The sequence below is a fragment of the Lissotriton helveticus genome, chromosome 7 (genome assembly GCF_964261635.1).
Source record: "Lissotriton helveticus chromosome 7, aLisHel1.1, whole genome shotgun sequence".
NCBI classification, from domain to species: Eukaryota; Metazoa; Chordata; class Amphibia; order Caudata; family Salamandridae; genus Lissotriton; species Lissotriton helveticus.
The window spans coordinates 1,861,775,429-1,861,792,282 of NC_136068.1; the positions used below are offsets into that span (position 1 = coordinate 1,861,775,429).

Consider the following 16,854-nt stretch of genomic DNA (forward strand, 5'->3'; position numbering starts at 1 on the left):
CAGCAAGTAACACACATGCCCCACTAAAAAGACTTAAAACTGCCCATCGCTCAGATGCCCAGAAGTGGTTTTCCCGCGACCTGAGGGTTTTAAAATCAGATATCTGCCAAAAAGAGCGGAAATGGAGACGGGCCTATGACCTGGATGCAAAACTTCTTTATCTGGCCGCATGAGCAGATTATGAAAAAGCCATCATTCGAGCCAAAGCCTCCTATTTGTCGAATATAATGGAACATTCAGAAAATAAATCCAAAGACATCTTTGCAATCCTTAACAAGCTATCTAACACTGAGAGAACCCTTCCTAAGCCTGTGGTCACCCAACATCTGTGCAACTCTCTCAATGAATATTTTCTTGATAAAATCTCCACCATTAAAGCCAGTATCCCAGTCACCAATTCAAAGTTGGATCCCCCGGCACCCATCTCTAGCACCTGCTCCTTCGACCACTTTCCACCTCTAGATGTACACTCCTTGCAGGCTCTACTGACTAGGGTTAAATCTGGCTCCCCCAGGGACAGCTCCACCCCGTTCATCTTAAAGGACAGTTTTTTGGTCCTCTCATCTCCCATCTTGACCTTTCTTAATGCATCCTTGTCGCAGGGCAAGCTTCCTAAAGTTTTTAAGGAGGCAGTTGTCGTCCCCATCTTGAAAAAGCCGGGGGCAGATCGTTTAATCCTCTCTAACTATAGGCCTATCTCCCTTCTCCCCTACTTGGCTAAAGTCCTTGAAGCCCATTTAACCACTCATCTCCCCAACTTCATTGAGCAGTCTAACTAGATCCACATCAAGCTGGGTTTCATCCTGCCCACTCCACCGAGACAGTTATCACTGCAGTCATGGACTCTTTCCGAGATAATGCTGATAAGGGAATCCCACAGGCCCTGGTCCTCTTTGTCCTCTTGGCAGCGTTTGACACGGTCTTATTGGACCGTGTCAAACAGGCCGGCGTCTGTGACTCAGCTTACATTTGGATCAGGTCCTTTCTTAGCTACTGCACCCAAGCGGTTCGCCTAGCTCCTTTCACTGCGTCCAAACTTCATACTTCCTGTGGGGTCCCTCAGGGTTCCTCACTGTCCCCCCTACTGTTTAACTTGTACTTGTTTCCTTTGATCCAGTCCCTGAAAGCATTCAAGGCCATCACGTTCAATTATGCTGATGATCTTCAACTTATCTTTACAATAGATAACTCCCCTGAATCCATCCGGGAGTTTCAGGGCACCATGCTTCATATCCGCCAATGGATGGATCTTAACCACCTGAAGCTGAATCCCGGGAAGACGGAATGAGTCCTTAACGGTAAAAGTCAAATGTTTTGGGGCCCACATTACTGGCCTCCAGAACTTGGCTCTCCACCTATTCCTTCCTGGGGGTGATTATCGATAAGGACCTGTTATTAAAAACTCAAGTAGGCACGGTGGTGTCCTCCTGTTTCTTCCAGCTCCGTAGGATTAGGAAGATCAGTCGGATGCTGACTCAGTCGGCTCTGATCCAGGTGGTGATAGCTTTAGTACTGTCACACTTGGATTATGCTAATTCCATCTATTTAGGCCTCCCAGTTTTCCTCAGGAAACGTCTCCAATTGGTTCAAAATCAAGCCGCTAGATTGATACATCAACATCCACGTTGGCAATCAGCCAGACCCTTGTTAAAAAAACTTAATTGGCTCCCTATCCCCCAAAGAGTCGCATTCAAAACGGCCTGCATCATTTTCAAGTCCCTCCACGCCTGCAGCCCCAATTCATCAATTATCTTCTGCCTAGGTACGTCCCCTCTCGCAACCTCCTGTCTGCCAATCTCCATCTACTGGCCACTCCTTCTTTTAAACTCCAAGGTTTGCAACTCTAGCTTCCAGATTCTGGGACTCCCTCCCTTTGGAGATCCGCTCCTGCAGTAGAGACAGCTTAAAACCTGGCTATTCACTCAGGCCCATTTGTAATCTTCTGACCGCCTTCTGACCGCCCTGACATCTGCTAGTTATCGCCATGAAACCTCTGGGTGTACGTGCGCTCTATATAAGATTGTTAACCTAACATAACATAACCTGTAGAATCCCTAGGATGTTGGAATAAAAGGGTGCTAATTCAGCGTGGATGCCTTATGTGGACAAAAAGTTATAGGGGCCTAAGCCAACTGTGTCCCAAATAGTAAAAAAAGGCTCAGCACAGGGGAAGGGAAAGGCCTAGCAGCGGTTTAATCACATCCCAAGAGATTTATTGCTATGCGATGAAAAGCAAGTGCGGAATGTGAGTACAGAGCAAAAAGGAATTAATCTAACGCATGAAGAGTCAGAGTCGAAAGAGAGTGAAATCAAGCCTAATGCTCAAAATAAATCATTCAAATTCAGGTACCCTCATAAAGAGAGCTCCAAGAAGGCCAGTACGGTTTTCTAAAGCAAAAAAACACAAGTTCTAGAATGCAGTAGCAGTACTAGACTGCACTAATCAGGACTGGCACTGGTCTGGGATGGTAGCAAAGAGTCTGGAAGCTTCTGTATGTGTTGTCAGCATTTGCATCTGTGTGAATAATGGAAGAAAGGCTCTAGTCTAGTCTACGACACTTATACTTATATAACTTGAATACAATATGTTGCAGGTGATGTTTCACTTCTGCTCCTCTCGTCCAATCATGTTTCGATGTCTTCCTGGGAACAAGACCTCTCTGAAATCCAGACAAGGATGTTCAGACTGTAATCTTCATAAATGTAACACTGTTTCTTCTCTACTGAAACTACACATTGATTTTTACACTCTCCACCTCTTTCTTACAGATAAGGAATTATGTAGCCTTTTACTCTTATCTCATAGTGACAATCGAAAAAGGTTTGCAATGTTTGTTCTTTACCTTGTAAACATTTAGGTGTTGTTGCAAAAACATTCACAGGCAGTCTTCTTATTACTCTATTTGTCATTGTTTGAAAGCAATGTTCAAATGTAAATATGTTATCATACAACTAGGCCTGTGTGGTTTGTAACATCACCAAAGTTATGTCACACAAGTCACTTTGTCCTGTGCAAGATTGTCAGAGCTGACAACATATAACTCTCTCTTCTATGCAGATTTAATCCTTAAACCTGCTATTAATATAGTCCATCCTGTGCAGAGTTCAGCTATAAGTCAGGTATGACCATGACTCAATCATTTTAGGTTTTATTAAACACGGCCCAGTGCTTTAGACCATTCAATACTTCTTTATGTTTTTTCTGAATGAATCATTCAGTCGTGCGAAAAACTGTATTCTGATGAAGGCATCTATTTTCTTCAGGTTACAACTTCAATTCTAAACAGAAAGGTTCTTGTGCATGCTCTCATTTTTCATTTCAGTACCAGCTTTTCACACTCAGTTCCTTGGGTTGGTTTTCACAGTCATCCTCACACTGGAACAGCTCTTCAGTCATCTGGGTTGGAAAACTAATTGTCATTTGGTTTCTATCATCATGATCACTATTTATCCACAAATCAGGATTATTGGAGAAAGTAAAAAAAAGACTAGATTTAAAATGCCCCAATCTGGTCTTACAGTGTATTTGATTGCGTTGAACAGGACTCTTTTCTGAGCCAATTTCAATAAATGCTGATGGGCAAGCCAAATTTGAGAGCTGTGTAATTTGTGTGGCAGTATGTGATATAATAATTAGTTACTGATCACAATATTACAGCTTACTGTAAATAGCAGTTAAGCTAGGCTAGATAATATATCTTGGTTTGCCTATGAGAACGTGAACGTTTTTGTCCAAAAAAGTAAAAATGTTACTTCATTAGATGATTGACACTTGTTTTCAACTGATCGCATGATGTTGCAAACATAACCATACAAGTTTCATTCCTGATTGAATACTTTTTTCATAGTTTTTAGGGACACAAATATATTATTTTGCTGAGTATTGTTGCATTCAGGATGTATTACAATTATTTATATATCTAAGAAGTTCATTAACGACGACATCAGGACCCTGATGGACAACGGGGAGACAACCGCCCTCATCCTACTAGACCTCTCAGCCGCCTTTGATACCGTCTGCCACCGCACCCTAATAACCCGCTTCTACAACACTGGGATCCATGGAAAAGCCCTGGACTGGATCACCTCGTTCCTCTACAACAGAACCCAGAGAGTCCGCCTCCCGCCATTCCGCTCCGCGGCCACAAAGATCATCTGTGGCATACCCCAAGGCTCCTCGCTCAGCCCAACCCTCTTCAATATCTACATGAGCCCCCTCGCCGCCATCGCACACAAACACAACCTCAACATCATCTCCTATGCCGACGACACCCAGCTGATACACTCCATCACCAAAGACCCAGTCACCGCCAAAACCAACCTCCAGGAAGGAATGAAAGACGTCGCAGAATGGATGAAGCTCAGTCGGCTGAAATTGAACTCAGACAAGACGGAGGTCCTCATCCTCGGACAAACCCCATCCACCTTAGACAACTCCTGGTGGCCCACAGCGCTGGGCACCGCACCGACACCCACAGACCACGCACGCAACCTGGGATTCATGCTGGACTCCTCCCTCACGATGACCAAACAAGTCAACGCCATCTCATCCACATGCTTCAACACCCTGCGCCTGCTCCGAAAGATCTTTCTGTGGATCCCCACCGAAACCAGAAAGACGGTCACCCAGGCCCTCGTCACCAGCCGACTGGACTACGGGAACGCCCTTTACGCAGGAACCACAGCCAAACTTCAAAAACATCTTCAGCACGTACAGACTCATCCTCGGCATCCCTCGCCACAGCCACATATCTGCCCACCTGAGAGGCCTGCACTGTCTCTTTGTCAGCAAGAGGATCACGTTCAGGCTCCTCACCCACGCACACAAAGCACTCCGCGACATGTGCCCCGAATACCTCAACAACCGCCTCTCGTTCCACACTCCTACCCGCCAGCTCCGCTCCGCCAGCCTCGCCCTCGCCACCATCCCACGGATTCGCAGAACCACCACGGGAGGAAGATCATTCTCCTACCTGGCCGCCAAGACATGGAACTCCCTCCCCGCACACCTACGACTGACCCAGGACCATCTCACCTTCAGGAAACACATCAAGACCTGGCTATTCGAGCAGTAGCGCCCCCCCTTCAGCGCCTTGAGACCCTCGCGGGTGAGTAGCGTGCTTTATAAATGTTTTGATTGATTGATTAAAAAATCCATACATACAGCATTACACAAGCAAACTAGTAGAGCTAAGAAACAGTGTATAACATATTGTAATTGCCAATAAAAATATACAATGTTATTGACTAATGCCGTACACCACTATTTCTCTTAGCACTGAGCTGTCTTCAAACTGCAATATGTGTAAAAGTATTGAAATAAACCCATGAACAATGTAAATGTCCAGTATTTGCAAAGCGCAAATAATTACCCGAAGGCGTCAAGGCGCTGGGGGCCGTCGGGAAGATGAAGCGAGCTATTGCCCAGAGGCACATGGTGCTGGGATGTTCTGCCGACGGTGCCGGGGAATGAACGTTAGCCCCCCGGGTTCCAGAGTCCATCGCCCTGGCCGCTGCGCCACACCTCTTTCATATTGCAAGAGACGCTAGTCTTTTCATATGGAGATAAATGTATTAACTCAAATTCTAGTATCGAGTCCAAGTGGTATTTTAAATCTCCTTTGTTTATAGCTCGCAATTCAGACTATGAGGTTAACAACACACCAGCACCATGTACAACATTACGGGAAACATCATTTACTACGAAGCAAATAACACGCATAACGTTTACCACGCGTCACTCACCACGCAAAGGTCTTTCCCACGCGTAAGCCTTCAACGACCGTCTTTACCACGCGAGTGGTATTCCTTCCTGTCGTCGTTCTGCAAGTACGATCTGCGTTGGCTTTGGGGGGAGGGGGGGATTAAGGGGCTGGGGGGCTGGGGGGGGGACTGGGGGAGGCTAGGGGGGGTTGGGGGGGTCCCCCCCCCCAAAAAAAAACAAGCGGATATTAATAAATAAATAAGAAGAAAATTTCAAAAACGTTAAAAAAAACGCTCTACAATGCCTCAAAACGCTGAAGGAAAAGAGCACGTCATAATAGAAGTCCGTTATCAGTTTTGATAGACGTGTTTTGACGCTTGTTTCCGTGGTCGGTGGAAGAAAGGGCTGATGGTGAAAGACATACAGGGGTAAGATATGAATCAAAACTTTGTAAATTAGGGTATTAATTAAGCGCATTATGAAAAAAATAAAAATATAATGTAAGGGAATCTGTTTATTATTGTTTAAAACATCGATCTTTTCCTTCGTACTGCATGTAGCCTATCAGTATCATTATGTAAATGTAAATGGGACGTCAGATGTTTCGTAACGTTATGATTGCGGAGTAAAAACATGCGTTGTCAAATGCTGCGTGCAAAAGACACATGCGAAGTAAAATTCGCGTGGTAAAGGCATGCGTGGAACTTGAAATCGTTGAATAATCATATATTCGAACATTACACAGTATCCTGGTATTTTGTAAACATCTGTTAGGAATATTGTAACACAAATAAACCTCGGCGTTGCTTTTGCACTTTTTTGCAATCTGTGAGGTTTCTTCCATGCTCCGGTCGGGCCCGAGACCACGGAATCATGACTCTACTACTCCGCACACTGCACTGCACAAAGCAGGCACCGGGCGGACCGAAAGTGGCAAGCAGCGCCTGTCTTGGCTACAGGGCAGCAGCAGGCTCACAGTTGTGGCCTACACGGCCTCTCCCTGGCTGCACGCATCGGGAGTAGTGGCTGCTCAGACGTCACGCACGCGCTGGAGCTTTCTAGCGAGCAGCAGGTCACGCGCGACGGTGCGCAGCGCTTGCAGTTCAAACCGCGGCCTTGCAGCACTGGCCCATTGCGGCGGCCTTTAAAATGTATTTGGGGACACTGAGCGTCTCCAAATAAAATTTAAAGGCCGCCGCAACGGGCCAGTCCTGCGCGGCCGCCGCCCTCACAATGGTGCCGCCTGGGGCGGACGGCCCCCGCCCCACCCTAGCTGCGCCGTTGTGAAATAGAGGAAATTCATACAGAAACTAAAAAAGCTCCTACTTTCCAGGAAAGTTTCGCCCCTGAGTGATTATTAGTCAACACGTTTCCAGTACAGTCATGTGACAGACCTTTTATTGCACTGTCTGTGGTCCGTGAGCGGCGATAAGTCCCAGTCGCACCTGTCACGGTCCTCAGAGCAGCAGTGAGGTCTGGTGGCTGTTGTTTGATACTGAAGGGCCCCCCCCCCCAGAGACCATGAGCCCCCGAGCACTCTTACTCCTCTCCTTGGTGCCCCTGGTCCTGGGCCAGCTACGTGCCCTGAAGTTTTCTCTGACCCTTGACCCCGAGGGTAGAGTTCTCCTGCGGTGGGACTTCAACAAGACCACCGAGGAGATCACCTTTGACCTTCAAGTGGAGACCACTGGGTGGATCGGATTCGGCCTGAGCCCCAGCGGGGGCATGACGGGGGCAGACATCGTGATTGGTGGGGTGTCAACAGCATCAAATCCAACCACTTATTTTGCAGTAAGAGCTCCAAAGATTCGGGGGAGGGGGGAGGGGGGGGAGGGGTCGGGGGTTCTGATTATTTAAAGTGTTTTTTTTTGTGGCACCACGTGTTCATATTAAAGAGCAGTGGACCATCCGCTTACGAAACGTGTGCTCCTGGGCAGAGGACAGCCCTTTACAGAGAGTGCAGAGTGTGAAGAAGAGGAGCAGGTGGTGGGGAGGGATGAAGCAGCTTTGAGGCCATGTGGTGGTGGGGGGGGGGGGGAGTGGTGCAGGAGCTACACCGATACAAATTCTAGTTGACCAGTTAAGGAAAGTTGTAAACAGATGGAGCGAATTCATTTTCTATCCATACAATTTGGAACCATGTTCAAAATGTGGGTGGTTTGCAGGGGGGGGCAATGGTTATGCAACGGGTCAAACATGACACAACCCGATTCACATAATTTTTGAGGTGCTTTTTAGATAAAACTATATCTGAGACAAAATTACGTTTATTCTATTTTCCATACATCTGTAGAAAAATCGTTCACCGTCGTGGTCTTATATATGTAGAACAAATATTTTCATGGATGATAATTTCGTTTTAAATTCTCCATGAAACTTGCAAAATGATGTATAAATACAGGCGCCTGTGTACTAACACATTGCAGTGGATTTCAGTCACAAAATTGATGCGAATTCAGGGCAAGGTGTTGAGAACTTTGTTTTAGAAAGTTGCATACATTAGCGCCAAGTAGTGCGATGCGCTATATAGCGCTACTTGGGGGCCAGCAGGTCTACCATGGGTGGAACATGGACAATTCCATACACTCACACCTCCGTTTTTATAACAATGTTTATTTTTAACATATATAGGCATGGAAGTTGGCTAAACATTTACACCTCCTCGAAGATCAAGTGTTTTTGCAACATAATAACATTATTACTGGGTATGATTTTTGAACAGCCAGACAAACCCGTAGAAACTTTCACATATTATATAAAAGTGCAAAAACTGTTCTTTGCAACACCTGGAGCTGTTATAATTTAAGATAAAAAAAACTATTCTTCATCTCGGACGAGAAAAAATACCAACTCCAGCCCCTGTTGCCACCTAGTACTAAATACTTGCAGCTGGCTGATCAGTGGTAAACAGGGCAGGCTTGCTTCAAAATCAATAAATAAAGTTTGCAGCACAGAGCCCTAAAAAGCACAGGCATGGGGAATAATGCCCCCTCTCTGCCCCCCCCTTTTAAGGGCCATGGTAGGATGTTAGCCCTGCAGCCTGGGAGTCTGAAGAAGGGAGATCCTTTCCCTGGCAGCTGTTATACCATTATACATGTTTAAATACCTGTCCAACCCTTAAAACCCTTCCAAGACCTTCATCGAGTATAGAAGTCTTGGTAAGAGCAAAACTTTTTTGTGCTCTGGAGTAACCAAGAAATACATGTCGCCCTCTCGTGTATGTACTTGGGTGTGCACTGTGACCCTAAAGATATATGTAAGGACTTGGAACTAGACAACTCCAGTTTGAGGCATCTACATTTAGGTTTGCAAGAAGATTGGGCAAAACACCTATAAAAGAAATGCTGCAAATGCATATGTGTGTGAGCATGGTCACCTAATGGGGTGTGGTGAGGGGCCATACAAAGATGAGTTCTTTACAAATCACAGAAAATAGGTTCTTGAAGCAACTAATGGCAATCCGCAGTCGAGCTCCTCTGCTAGCCATCAAGAGGTAGGGCTAAGTTTTCTAAAGGACATTGTTCACTTGGGCCCCCTTTTATTATGGCGCAAGAGCTGACATGCGAGGAAGCAGAACTTAACAGATTCATTATACAAGACTATTTAGCGCTAGATTCAGCATAGAGAGCGATCTGGATGGTGGGGAAACATCCTTTACAAGCAACTTTTACCACGCAGTGCCTTTACGACGCAACTATTACAATGCATGTCATTACAACGCATTGCGCTGGGGGGCGCTCTAGGATAGGGAATGGATTTAATTTACTATCCAACACCTTCCCTACTATCCACGGGGACTGGAGTTGGAATAGTAAATTAAACTATTCACTATCCAGCACCCCTAAGCGCTATGCATTGTAACGTCCCTTGCTCACTGCACCATCAGGACTCAAGCAAGCCGGGCCGAAGACGGCTGTAATGCCAGAAACCGGTCCCCGGAAGCTTGTTTCCTTTCCAGTAAAGAATTGGCTTGGTAGTTTGGTCTGCCCTGTTCCCATGATGCACTGGGCCAGGGTCAGACTAATTTGCATGTAGCCAGGTTCTGAGCTGGGATGGTGCAGTGAGCTAAAAAACGGTGATGGATCAAGCCCTGATCTTTTGACTGGGTAGGAGTGGTCTGCTTAATTCAGATACTCGGTCCATCACCACCCCCTTTATGAATGCATTGTAACAGCATGCGTTGTAAAAACTGCGATGTAAAGGCATGCGTGGTAAAAGCATGCGTTGTAATGTCATACATCCGCATGGTGCCACTTCAAGCGCGTCTCCAGGCGATTTAGGCATTGATGGTATGAGAGCAAGTTGCATAATATTTGGAATGAGTTGTTTAACTTGCATATCTTTAGCCTGTGGATGGTCAACATACTCGAACTGGTTTTAACCTTTTTCTTGACATCCTATTTCATTCTCTTTCCATAATGTTAATATTAATTGTAATTTAAGAATTTTGAATGCTAAGACATGAAGTTACACTTATGCAAATATTGTTAATATCTTATTACTAAATACCAGTTACAAGATTTGAACAAAAACATAGGGCATTATTCTCTTGGAGCTATTTAACGGTGCTTTATCCCAGCCAAATTCATGATAAATGTATCGCCCCATTCACAAGCATGTGCTAACAGCCCACATCACCAGTTTACCCATGATGGCAGTCGCAAAAATCATCGCCACAGATGACCAGGGCAAATAACGCTATTGAGATGCAGAGCAGGCGTTCCCGTGCAAAAACACACAACAACACCACTCCACAACATTCTCAACAACCAGCCAGATTGGCAATAAGATCACAAAACATGCGATAAGGCACGTTAGCAGCAGGAAACGAACACCTGCTCTGACCTGGTGTAAAGTTGAAAGAAAACCTTTACCAGAAAAGGGAGCACAGCCCACAGCCAAACATGAAGAAAAACAGATGCCCACGAGCAACTGAACATGCAGCCTGGAGACCCAAGAAGGCAACAACACACACCCACACTCCCCCTGTACTCCCCCAGGACCACCACAGAGGCAGCGCAGACCAAGACAGCGGACCTTCAGTAAACGCACCAATCTCACTGATCCAACACCAGAGAATTTCATTGCCCACTACTGGCACAAAAAGGCAACCATCATATGCATCCCGACCACCATTGCCCACAGGCTGATGGTACCAACACAGCAGACAACCAACATCCCTCCGCAGATAAATCAGCCGGCTGTTCTGCCCATGCGGGCCTCATGGACCTTCCAACCAACAACTGCCAGAGTCGGAGGAGTCCCACAGCCAGCCCCATCAAAGTTCAACAAAACTGTCTTGGATACCATCATAAGTTTGGAACCGCAGTACCCATACTCCCCCCACACTGTGCAAGAACAGCTGGAGACCAAGCAAGGCATCTACACCACAGCTGGCTACCGGCACGTGTCAGATGGCAATTGACAGCACACATGTCCCACTTATGCCCCCTGGTGACACTGCACACAATCACCGCACCAGGACTCACACACATTACATCAATGTGCAGGCAATAGTAATAATAATAATAATAATAATAATAATAATAATAATAATAATAATAATAATAATAATAATAATAATAATAAGGTAGTTTATCAAGCGCCTGGCTACGCCATCCCGGCGTGTCCCCGCGCTGAAGAAAGCAGGTTATCAGAGACATACAGCCTTCCCACATCCCCACCCCCAAGCCCCTGCTTATAGTTTATATAAATGTGTTTTTAGCATTGTTCTGAATTTTGTTTCCGATTCTTCCAGTCTTAGGGATGTGGGGATAGATGACCACCGTGGAATCTCAACCAACGTCGTCACACACTACCCTGGCAGTAATGTAATACCAGTATTTGTAAAGCACACAGCTACATCCGAAGTGGTGTCCCGGTGCTGGGGGCCCTCTGCCAACAGCACCAACACCCACTGACCATGCACGCAACCTAGGATTCATCCTCGACTCCTCCCTCTCCAGGTCTAAGCAGGTCAACACTGTCTCCTCCTCCTGCTACAACACCCTCCGCATGCTCCGCAGGATCTACAAGTGGATCCCGACCGAAACAAGAAGAACAGTGACACAGGCCCTCAACAGCACAAGACTGGACTACGGCAATGCGCTCTACGCAGGAATGCCAGCCAAACACCTACGATGACTACAACACATCCAAAACGCCTCCGCCCGACTGATCGTCAACGTCCCCCGCCGCAGCCACATCACCCCCCACCTGAGAGATCTACACTGGCTCCCCGTCGACAAGAGGATCACCTTCAAACTCCACACCCACGCACACAAAGCACTCCACAACGCCGGACCAGCCTACCTGAACAGCAAACTCAGCTTCTACACCCCACCCGCCAGCTCCGCTCTGCCAGCCTCGCCGCTGTCCCCCGCATCCAACGATTGACCTCCGGCGGCAGATACTTCTCCTACCTCACCGCCAAGACCTGGTACACCCTCCCTACCCACATACGACAGACCCAAGACCTACTCGCCTTCAGAAGACTCCTCAAGACCTGGCTATTCGAGCAGTAGCAGCACCCTCCCCTCCCCATAGCGCCTTGAGACCCTTACAGGTAAGTAGCGCGCTTTACAAGTACTCTGATTGATTGATTGATATGGTGCTGGACATAACCTTGCACCAGCCCAAACGACCCTTATTGATGGTAGGTTTAGACAACCTTTATAGAAAGCTATCCTAGTGGTAGCTGTGGAGAGCAGACTGCAGGCTAAGTCTTGAAGGAATTTAAAGCAGCTTGTTTTACCAGTCTATAATCTCATTAATGATCAAATGAAAGGAGAACCACACTAGGTATATATATAAAATATATGTATTTATTCTAAACACACCCCCTAGTCTCTTTATGAAGCTAGGAGTAAAAATACAATACAAGAACTTAAATAGCGCACAGTATACGTTTTGCCCTAGGGGCCTAACAAACCATATCCTAAGAAAGTGGTATAAGAACCACGAGAGAGATAGAAGCAAGGCCTAGAGCCTGTAAAACCGCTGGGGCAACCAGGAACCACCGAAGGTAGGGACGCAGGAGACCCACGGGGGACGCGTGCAGTGTCTAAACACAGCCGCGAATCACCATTGACATCTATGGAGAAAGTTAAAGTTACAAGTTTAAAGAATAAGGACTTTTAGGAGTGGACTACGGTAAAACCCCTTCAGTACGGGACACTTTGAGAGGCAAGACCCACGGGAGCACCGAAGTACTCGTGTTACCTCACCCAGGGAAGCCGGGTGCATAGGTGTCTTTCCGTGTCGGGTTTCGTCGTCGTTTCCAATGGAAACCTACAAAGAAGTGCTGCAGGCGACCAAGTGAAAAGTGTCCGGATGGATCCAAGGGTGGATTGGAGATCTGAAGAACCTGAAAGCAGAGGGGACAGAGTCAGTGACCAGGAAGGCGACAAGAAGATGCCAGTCGATGTCGGGTGATATCAGGTGATGTAGGTAAAGCTTCACTCTTTAGCCACGAGGACCAGGAGGCGTCGATGACAACCAGGTGCTGGATTCGAACTTTCCCACGCCGGATGTCGAGTGCTTTAGCTTCGGTATCTGGATTGGACACAACAAGCCTTGGCAACAGCAACCCACACCGAATGGAAAGATTGGCTTTGGTGCAGACCAGCAATGTCTGTGGGACTCACCCTTTGGAGGGGAGTAAGGGCACGTCTGAAGCAACCAGGAAAGCCCAAAAACAAAGTATTTACCTTCGTGGGGAACTACCAGTCAACGGACTAGGGATCACGAAGGAGCCTCGAGCATAAATGCCAAAAGCGGGCCCACGGAACACTCTTGGAGTGTAGGCCCACAATCTTTGATACAAAAGGTGCTCAGGACTTGGACTAGAAGTAGCCCAATGCACAACTTCAGGAAGGTTGATGCACTAGCAAATGTGCTGGATGTCCAGGAGTTCCGGTCCCACGTCTCTCTTGAAGCCTACAGGTCTCAGCTTTGCTGGGGACACGTGTCAGCCTCGGAGATGTCTGGAAGTCTGTGTCCTGTGTCGCAGATTCTTCGGGATCCGGCGGGAACCTCAAAAATGCAGAATCTGCAAGATGCTTTTCTGGTGCCTGTTTGAACAAGCAAGAGAGTCACTCCTTGACCCCAAGGGAGATTTCTTCCGTCTTCCAATCGAAATGGAATGTCAAAGGTCCAAGATTTATCTTTCAGAGTTTCGTCCAGGATAATCTAAAGTCCTAGGGACTGGGCTCCTATACTCATACTAAGTTTAGGGGTTGAACTAATTCTAGGGTCCCACCTATGTGAGGACCTGGGGAGGGGGTGGCTACACCCCTTCCCCTTTGTCCAGTTTCACGCCAGAGCCTGGGCTGAGTGCCCCAGAGAACTGGGAAATGCACAGGGACACCTTGTGTGCCCCAGGCACTGTCTGAAAAGCATTCACTGAATGCACCCACCCTGTCTCAATACACTAAAGCCCAATACACTGAAGCCCTGCCCCAATACACTAAGGCTTTAGTGTATTGGGGCAGGGTGGGTCCAGGGTGGTGCTGGCTCCTCCCTGGACAGGAAACCTATTGTCCAAGCCTCCCCTGCCGGAGTTTTGTCCAGCTGCAGGAGGTCAGACTCATGTCTGTGGCAGCAGCATCCATTTTGTGATGCTGGGGCTCTTTAAAACTATTACCGGGTAAGTAAGTGTGTACATGTCTTCTTCCTCTAGAAGGGTGGAATGCTACCCCCACCGCCAGGACTGGTGGGGGGTAGTATTCCAAAGTTTTTGACACCAAACACGACATGTTTTGATGCGCCCATTCCAAAGATGGCATTAACCGCTAGGTTTATAATGCACTTAAGAGTATATGGTATGGCTGTATCACAGAACAGTTATAAGGAAGGGATTCTGAAAGCTGCAGAGGGGCTCAGCTCATGCTAGGGCATCCTATCACACAAAACCAAGCACTCTGCCTCCAGGATTGTCAAGGCCTGCCATAGGAGTGAATTATAGGTTTATATGTGTCCGTTTTAAAAGGTAGATATACGTATACTATATCTAAGTAAGGCGTACAAGTACCACCTTACCCAGGCTGCAGTAGCAGACCTGTGGTGCCATTTTGGAAGGCTTCCCAGGGGTGGCATAATACATGCTTCAGTCCCTGGTAAGCCTCTGGGTACCTATGCCCTTGGTACCTAAGTTACCATATACTAGGGACTCACAAGGGTAACCCAGTAACCAATCTGGAGTGTACCTAATGTACATGCAATCAATTTAGAGAGAGAACAGCCAGGCTGGGGTCCTGGTTATCAGGACCACAGCCAGACTAAAGTAGATAAACCAGTGAAACACAGCAAAAAGCGGGGGGAACCATAGTAAGCAGATCCCACTCTCCTAAACAACCCCCCCAAACGCAGGGACATTAAACTAACCTTGACCAGTTGAGTCTTCATGTTCTAAGTGGAAATATCTGGAGAGCCCATCTGCATTCCCATGGTTACTCCCAGGTCTATGTTCCACTGTATAGTCCATCCCCTGTAGGGAAATGGACCACCTTAAAAGTTTGGGGTTTTCACCCTTCATCTGTTTTAGCCATAAGAGGGGCTTATGGTCTGTCTGAACAGTGAAGTGAGTACCAAACAACTATGGCCTCAGCTTCCTCAGAGCCCAAACCACAGCAAAGGCCTCCCTATCAATAGCTGACCAACGTTTCTCTCTAGGGGTCAGCCTTCTGCTAATAAAAGCTACTGGCTGGTCCTGACCTTCATCATTCAATTGTGACAGCACAGCTCCTATCCCCAACTCAGATGCATCTGTTTGGACAATGAATTCCTTGGAGTAGTTAGGACTTTGCAGAATTGGTGCTGTGCACATGGTCTGCTTCAGGTCATCAAATGCCTTTTGACAGCTGACTGTCCACTGAACTTTTTTAGGCATTCTTTTAGAAGTTAAGTCATTCAGGGGTGTCACAATGGATCCATACCCCTTGACAAATCTTATATAGTACCCAGTCAGGCCCAAGAAAGCTCTGACCCGAGTCTGGGTGGTTGGAGCAGCCCAGTCCATTATGGTCTGGATTTTGCTCTGCAATGGTTGAACCTGGCCTCCACCTACAAGGTGGCCCAGGTACACAACCTGACTCTGCCCTATCTGGCAATTAGTAGTCTTGATAGTTAGGCCTGCTTTTTGCAGGGCCTCCAAAACATTTTTCAGGTGGATCAGGTGATCTTCCCAGGTGGAGCTATAGACAGTAATATCATCTAGATAAGCTAAACTATAATCTTCCAGGCCTGTTAAGACTTTGTTCACCAACCTTTGAAATGTGGCAGGTGCATTTTTCAGACCAAAGGGCATTACCACAAATTGATAATAATGTCCACTGGGGGTTGAAAATGCTGTTTTTGGCTTTGCATCATCAGCTACTCTGATCTGCCAGTAGCCAGCTGTTAAATCAAATGTGCTTAGACATTTGGCAGAGGCCAACATATCTATGAGCTCATCTGCTCTGGGTATTGGATGGGTATCAGTCCTAGTGACTCCATTGAGACCTCTGTAGTCAACACAAAATCTCATCTCTCTCTTACCACCCTGGGTGTGAGGATTTGGTACCAAGGCTACTGGAGTAGCCCAATGGCAATCTGAGGGTTCAATCACTCCAAAATCCAACATTTTCTGGACCTCAGTCCTAATTCAGTCCCTGACATGATCAGGTTGCCTGTAAATCTTATTTATTTTTAACAGTCAGACTGTCTCCAGTGTCCACTTCATGAGTGCACCAGGTAGTCTGACTTGGAGTCAGTGGAAACATATGTTTAAACTGATTTAGAACTTGTCTGCAATCAGTTTGCTGCTGATCAGTGAGGCTGCCTGTCAAGGCTACTCTATCAACTGATCCATCATCAGGGTTCTGAGAGAGCAGGTCTGGGAGAGGGTCACTCTCTTCCTCCTGTCCTTCATCAGTAGCCATGAGCAAGCCCATGTCTGCCCAGTCAACATATGGTTTCAATCTGTTGACATGTAGCACCCTATGGGGGCTCCTGGGAGTTCCAAGATCTACCAAATAGGTAACCTCTCCCTTCTAATCAACAATAGTGTGGGTCCACTCCACTTGTCTTGGAGAACCGCTGTGGCCACAGACTCCAACACCCACACTTTCTTCCCTGGCTTGTAAACAGTCAGTACAGCCTTTTGGTCATGC

The 16,854-nt window shown here is 46.9% G+C and overlaps 1 protein-coding gene across 1 annotated transcript in view; it reads left to right on the top strand.

Moving 5' to 3' along the window:
• Positions 1-7,225: 7,225 nt before the first annotated feature.
• The window catches only part of LOC144769777 (putative DBH-like monooxygenase protein 2), a 364,487-nt gene continuing 354,858 nt past the window's right edge, over positions 7,226-16,854 (top strand). The window contains exon 1 of the mRNA XM_078653960.1: positions 7,226-7,495. Coding sequence (XP_078510086.1) covers positions 7,226-7,495 — 270 coding nt within the window. The remainder of the gene's footprint in view (positions 7,496-16,854) is intronic.